The sequence below is a fragment of the Coffea arabica genome, chromosome 6c (assembly GCF_036785885.1).
Source record: "Coffea arabica cultivar ET-39 chromosome 6c, Coffea Arabica ET-39 HiFi, whole genome shotgun sequence".
Classification (NCBI taxonomy): domain Eukaryota; kingdom Viridiplantae; phylum Streptophyta; class Magnoliopsida; order Gentianales; family Rubiaceae; genus Coffea; species Coffea arabica.
This window is the reverse complement of record NC_092320.1, coordinates 59,958,707-59,965,781: the sequence shown is the minus strand read 5'-3', so window position 1 is coordinate 59,965,781 and position 7,075 is coordinate 59,958,707. Positions and strand designations below refer to the sequence as shown.

The window sequence follows — 7,075 nt, the reverse complement described above, 5'->3', positions numbered from 1 at the left end:
ACATGCGGACCACAACCCGCATAAGAGCTGGCGAGACCTGTTTTGGGTTCCCTCGCCTTCTTTCCCTTATGTTTGAGCAACCCAAGGTTCCCCTTAGAGCCGAGCGAGCCATTGTTACTAGGGCCGCCGAGAAAGTTAGTGCCTCAATACTCAAGTCCTTGGGAATCCCTACGGACTTTGGAGCCTCTTTGGTTCGTGATATAGGAGAAGCGTCAACCATTGCTCAGCCCCCACCTCACACTCAGCAAGAACCGGTAGTTCAAGAAATGGAGGCACAATAGGCTCTACCTCCTCCCACTCCAAGACCACCACCTCCTCCGAGATCAAAATGGCAGGAAATCTTCAATGCCATCTGTTGTATGGAGACGAGGGTCATGAAGCGCATCGATCAAACGGAGCAACGGATGACGGAGCGATTAGACAGGCATGCTCGCCGTCTTCGGACGATGGAGGATCATTTCAATATCCGCCGTTCACCTACTCCGACTCCTCATCCTGAAGAGGGACATATTGGGACATCTCATGGTCCTCAAGGAGCTCAAGAGACCATGGATCCTACCTCTAAGCAACCATGAAGATCTATTGCCGATTGGAACTTTTGTAATCTTTTGTTTCTTTATTCTTCTTTTATTATGTTGAATTTAAGCCTTGAAGTCTTCTTTTTAATTGAATAATCTTGTGCTACTTATGTTTCCTCGTACCCTTTTGTTTCATTTTGAACAGAATTTGGATGTTCGTGGGGTTTGTGGCTTCAAAGTGCATCACCACTTCTTTCTAGGGGAGTACTAGTTTCTTTTACCTTCCTCCACAATGAGGACATTGTGAATTTTAAGTGTGGGGGAGGGATTACTTTATCTTATGGGGTGATTGTGTCTTGAAGTGCATGATTTTAGTTGTTTATGGCTTAGAAATATTGGAATCACATTTGCAAATATTGTCATGAGGTTAATTTTCTTGAAATTGAGGCTGTTGGCAGGGAGTTTTGTCCATTTATATGGGAAAACTCTGTCAAAATTTTTCTAAAATATTTTTCAATATTTCATTGCACTTTTTCAATAAATGGCCAAAATGTTCAATTTCAAGTGCCTAATTCTTCCATTTGATAAAATGTTATATGTATTTTGGGAAGGTTTAGTCCTCATTTGGCTTGGAATTAGTTATTATGCAATTAGAATTTTTACATTTTAGAAAGTATATTCGGTTAAATAAGGAAAGTTATGCTTAGAATTTTACATGTTCAATGATATTTCTCACTTTTACTTAATTTTATAAGTAAGTGATTGATATAGTCAAAACGAGACCAGTTTCATCCTCTAATTATGCTCAGAGGAAATATTGAGTTTGATTGTTAAAAATATATATATATTATTATTCTATTCCAATGATTCACATACTGAGTAATTGGAGGTTGGCATTTACAAATGTCGACATTCGCGTAAAAAGGTATTGGAATTAAGAATATGCGTAGCAATTTGAATAAGTGAAATGTTGAATAATCGGGAATCTTCACCTGAAAGTGCCGATTTTTGCGTAAAAAGGCATTGTCACTATTTAAGTAAAAAAGAAGTATAAATAAATCCCTCTTAGTTATGAAAATTTTGATGGGTATATGATGAGAAAGGCCATAAAATTGACTATGTGAATTACTTATTGATGAAATTAGGTTAGAATGAGATATTGAGTTGAATTTGTTGAAACTAAGGCATAATTATCTTTCTTTAACTTGATACTATGAGTATTTAGTGTAATTTGAACAATGGCATAATGATTGGTTTCTAGGTTTTTGAGGAATTAAATTTGACAAAAGTACGTATATTGTTTTATCTCTTGAATCATTGTAGTATGTTATGTGTGAATTGCTTGAGGACAAGCAATAATTCAAGTGTGGAGGAATTTGATAAGAGAATATTTAATGTACATTTTGTACAAATTCGACATGAATTTTTGGTATGTTTTGAGAAGATTAAAGCCATATTTGAACTCTTTTAGTGATAATTGCTTAAATATTGTTTAAGTGTTCAAAACTTGATAAATGAGTGGATTAACGCATTAATTTTGTGAAATTATAAAGGATTTTGATATACGAAATTCATGTACGAGATGAAGAAAATGTAAGGATTGTCCGAAGGATAAAGTACAAGGATACTATGAGCAAAAATGAAGAAAAAGGAAAGAAGTTAAAAACTGAAAATTAACCAGCACGGATCCGAGCTCGGATCCATGTGAACAAATGGCGATCCCAGCCCTTGTATGTATTTCTGGAGCAGTGCATTTGAGGTTATACGATCCGAGTTCGGATCTATATAGAAAAAGCCTTAGATCATCAATGATCCGAGCTCGGATCGTTCTGCAACCCTCGGATCTAGGGCTTGGATCTGCCTCTCTTTGCTACAAGTGGCACAACCGTTTTTTCTCACTTTTCACACAACTTTCCAACTATCTTGGGTGAGAAAATTCGGTGACACATGCTTCTGCAACAAAAAGGAAGACAAAATGAGTTATTGACAAGTCAAAACAACATATCTTTTGACTTCCTTTACAAAATTAGAGTGGTTGGAATCATGAAGGAGAAGAAAGTGTCTTTCTACCACATTTTATGCAGAGAAGCAAGGGGGAAGCCAGGAATGACCAGAGGTAGCTAGTTTTTTCTCTTGTAACAAGTTTCTCTCTAGATAGAACTTCTTGAAGAAGCACTTGGAGACTTCACTTGTAATCATCATGTACAAGACATAGCAGAAATTTGAAGGCTTCACCATTAATTGGCCAAACTTTTCTCGATCTTTCTTGTATTTGTACTTTATGATGTTTTGCATTAATAAACTTGTGAGTTTGATTGTTATATCATTCATGAGTATCAAACTTCTTTATCTAGGGAGTAGATGAAACTCATGGCTAAATGATATGAATTGAATGTGATTTACACTTGTTGTATCTTGTATTAACTTGTCTATTTGTGTAATTGTAATTACTTGTTATTGTTTAATCACCAATAGCATGTTTATAGTTATTATTATTCAATGAGAATTGGTAGTAACAATGGAAACACATAAGTAGAGCTTAAGTTGTATGTTCATGAAAATAAAGGTACACTTAAGTGGATTACTTAGCATTTCATGAAGGAAAACAGAGTAGAACTAGTATTTCACCATAAAAATAGGGAAAGCTGGACTACTCTAAGCCATTTCATCATAAGAATGAGATCTGGTAATATTGGAAATGAATCTCTGGTTAAACAAGGATTGTAACAAGAAGTAAATCTATTCATTTGTGTTGTTTATGCCATAAGTGGAATTTACATCCCTAGATTCAATTTTGAGTGAAAGTTCTCCATTTGCATTTAGCATTTATTAAACCAAATTTGTAGACAATAGCATTATAATCTTCTTGCTCAGATTTATCGTAAGTGTAAATAATAGAGAAAATAAGGGCCTAGTACTTGTTTAAATTGCTCCTTGTGGGATCGACTTGACATTTGCCAAAACTACTAAGTGACCTATATACTTGCAGCCCAACGGATAAAATTCGGAAATAAACTTTCATTGATATAAAAATCCCGTCAATCTCCATGACGAAGCTATTTGAGTCGAGCCTTTAGGCTCCACAACTACTCTTCAATGGATAAAGCATAGCGTAATTCCGCCTGAGCCTTCCTAAGCGCAACTTGGCTCTCCTCGGTATCATCTTGATCTGCTACATGCTCTGCTGGTTGTACCGCAACTTCCGCCTTTTGAACAGCTTAGAAAATATTTCCAAAACTGTGCTTGTTCCAAGCCTGAATAGCCCTCCTTGTTGCCAATAATTTAGAGCATAAAACCCGAAAGGGAGACCCATTAACTTCTTGAACTCAGGCATTTCTAATCACCTCCAAAAGTTTTGGTTTAGTCGTCCAGACATTTAAGAAACGGAAAAGCCGTGGCTTATTATCTAACCGGGATAAATCAAATGGTGCGTGATCCGAAGGATGTCTTGCCAAATGAGTAATGGAAATGGCTGCGGAAGTTCCAAACATGCCCTATTGATTAGAAGTCTGTCTAACCTCTTCAAAATTCTAGCTCTACCTCTCTGATTATTGCACCATGTGAAGCTAGATCCTGAAAAATCTACATCAAGAACCCCAGCTTCTTCCATGAATGACACCAATTCCACTCCCTCATCTACAGCAAATGGACGATCCCCACGCTTTTCATGAGGCGCTGTTATAACATTAAAATCACCCCCAATGTACCATGGATGAGAGTTAGGCTTATCAACTAATAAGTTGCGCCATAAGTATCTCCGCTCCTCCACTATGCGCTTTGCATGAACAAATGACATGATGATTGAACCTGGTAGTAGCGAATATTGAACAGAGATAGATATATGCTGATCTGAAACTACCAACAATCGAACACACAAAAGGACTACTATAGAAAACCCAAATATCACCTGAATGATTTACATACACAAAATCAAATAATAAACGTAACCGAATGGACTCAATTTTAGACACATCTAACTTTGGCTCACAAATCACCACAAACTTAATATGCTGTAGCCTTATTAATTTGATCAATCTTCTTAGATTAGGGGCTTTAGCCACCCTTCTAATATTCCAAAAGATGCCATTAATCATGAGAAAAAATCTGGAAAGAATTTTGGGATGATGTCGCAGACCGTAGTTGTCTATCAGACGAAAAATAAGCACGCACACCTTTCCCCCTTGCTTGTTTGAAATCTCGTGCCGTCACCATAGATTGATCAATGTTCAAAGCAGACACTGATGACTCAATCACCCTTGCTTGTTGGACAACCATCCTCGGAGATAAATTGCCTGCAATATTTGACAAACCAGCTTCAATCTCCCCATGGTCTCTGTAAACCCTATCTTCCTCCCCATGCAAATCGACAAAAAAGCTCTCCATCGCAGTTCCCGCAGCCATAGACTGCTGTTTCTCGCCCAAATATTGATTTCCTAAAGCCAGATTTTCATCACAATCATGCCCATTTTCAGTCACCAGCTGTGCATGAATTTCCTGTTTCTCCCCTCCCAAAGACCCCTCTGCCCCATTACATGTAACCTGATACCCATATCCAGCAGAAGCCAACGTCTCAATTTCTCCACCCATCTTAGCAACAAGTGCAATATCATTGGAACAACTGTGGTCAGCCTCCTGCCGATCAGTTCTGGCAGCTAGCACATCCGACCCAGTAAGATTTGTCCCTTCCACTGCAACTTCTGTCCTATTTTCGAAAGCCTTGGAGCCATCCTTCGTAGGAGCAGCTGCGATAAAATCATTTTCCTTATTCCCATTAACAGATGGATTGCACACAGGAGCAACCATCTGAGCATGGCGCTGCAAACGCATGTGCTGATGACCTTGATGCCGAGACGTAAATTCAGACGAGCTCTTCTTACATTCCTCAAGTGAGTGACCCAAACGGCAACAAATGGAGCAATACGACGGCATATCTTTTGTCACAATTCTTTGCCAAAAATCTGTTTCCCCTTCGATGGCTACCCATACTCTCAAAACAACTGGCTTCACTACATCAACCTCCACGCACACCCTAGCCACACTAGGTCTTGTGCCAGCAGTCGTAGCCGAATCCAGAAATAAAGGTCTGCCGACTGGAAATAAAATGGAAAACAAAGAATGTTTATCAAAGTAATGTATTGGCAGAGACGGTAGATTCACCCAAACCGGAACCAAAGACGATTCTTTATGCACGTGGAATTCTCTAGTCCAACAAAATATTCGCATCGAAAATTTTCCCAATTGCCAAACCTCTCTCATCCAAATCCTGTTAAAATCTACCTCAGCTGAACACTTAATCAAAACATGTCTATAGTCCATCAACCCAATAGAAACATGATCTCTTAGATTTAACGTTCCAAAGAACTTGCAAATTTCTTCTAAAGTAGGTCGTTCATGAGAGAATTTCCCAACCAAAGCCCATCGAAATAGTGCCGCAAGCCTGTCCGCATCTTCTCTAGAGAAAACAACCACAGCCTCACCCTTGTACAATGTCGTCGGCTGAATTTGGATAGTGGACGCTGCCGACTGTGAGAAGAGTTGGGAGAAGGATTTTTTTCGCTGATGGGGACATACTTTGCCCCTCAACCGAAGGGTGAAGGGCAGCCATGAATCATCAAAGTGGTATAAGGAACTTCAAATTGGGCAGGATCTTTCGTTAAACAGTTGGCGTGCAGTCTATCTTCCTAACCACTATCATCGATCTTACTTGGAAAGAAATTCTGCTTTGGGCTAAATTAAATTACCACAGGTAGCTTCTTTGAAGAATAAGTGAAGAATCCAACTTCAAATTCGGCTGGGTATTTAAACTCTGCAGTTAATGTGCAGAGTTTAATTAATTTTGTATACTCAATAAAGTTTTATCTAACACAATATCTAAGCGAAGTATGCGACGTTAAATATCAACAATCCATCTAACTTCGCCTCTTAAGTGAATCTAAATTTGTTGCAAAACCACTATGTGATTTCATTGTTAAATCAATAGTTCTTAATTATTTACATGCAGATAACACTTTCAAGCATTATTGGATATAATGACCTTGTGCATAAATGTACAACATATAGGTTATTGGAGAGCTTTTAAAGTATTTTTCGCTGTCAAATTTATGTTCAATTTCTGTGCCTGATAATTGGGATGAGAAGGTGTGAGGAGGAGTGGGGGTTGAAAAAAAAGAAAGAACCACATATGGTGACACTATTCATTAGTTGATTATATTATATATTATCATATATCCAATAGCAAGATTAGTGATATTATTCAATTTAGCATTCTGCTCGATTAACCAAAAGTGGCCTTTTGATGACTAGTCATTCTCCTATTATTAATATAAAGATATTTTAGAAAAAATAGTATGTTAGATTTACTCTAAAAAGAAAAGCCCCAATACAATCGAAGTAGGATGGGAGGAGTAATTTTTTTTGGAGTATTTATTCTTTTGTTTGTTTCATACATTCAATACATATACACACACAATATACACACACACACATATATGTATATGTATATGTGTGTGTGTGTGTTTGTGTGAGGCATTATCATGAATTTTGATAGCGAGGCACTG

The 7,075-nt window shown here is 37.7% G+C and overlaps 1 protein-coding gene across 1 annotated transcript; it reads right to left on the bottom strand.

Annotated features, from left to right (window-relative positions):
- Positions 1 to 3,604: 3,604 nt before the first annotated feature.
- On the bottom strand, positions 3,605 to 6,123 carry LOC140008865 (uncharacterized). The gene is made up of 4 exons (XM_072053766.1): positions 6,090 to 6,123; positions 4,691 to 5,608; positions 4,059 to 4,325; positions 3,605 to 3,735 (listed from the first exon to the last, which is right to left on the bottom strand). Exons 1-4 carry the CDS (start codon positions 6,121 to 6,123, stop codon positions 3,605 to 3,607), a joined length of 1,350 nt encoding a protein of 449 aa, XP_071909867.1.
- Between the last annotated feature and the right edge of the window lie 952 nt (positions 6,124 to 7,075).

Coding starts and splice junctions, on each gene's coding strand:
- LOC140008865 (XM_072053766.1), bottom strand. CDS start 6,123: ATGGCTGCCCTTCACCCTTCGGTTGAGGGGCAAA. Junction 4,326..4,690: donor CAAACAAGCAAGGGGGAAAG/GTGTGCGTGCTT, acceptor CGCTACTACCAG/GTTCAATCATCATGTCATTT. Junction 3,736..4,058: donor ATGGTGCAATAATCAGAGAG/GTAGAGCTAGAA, acceptor ATATTTTCTAAG/CTGTTCAAAAGGCGGAAGTT.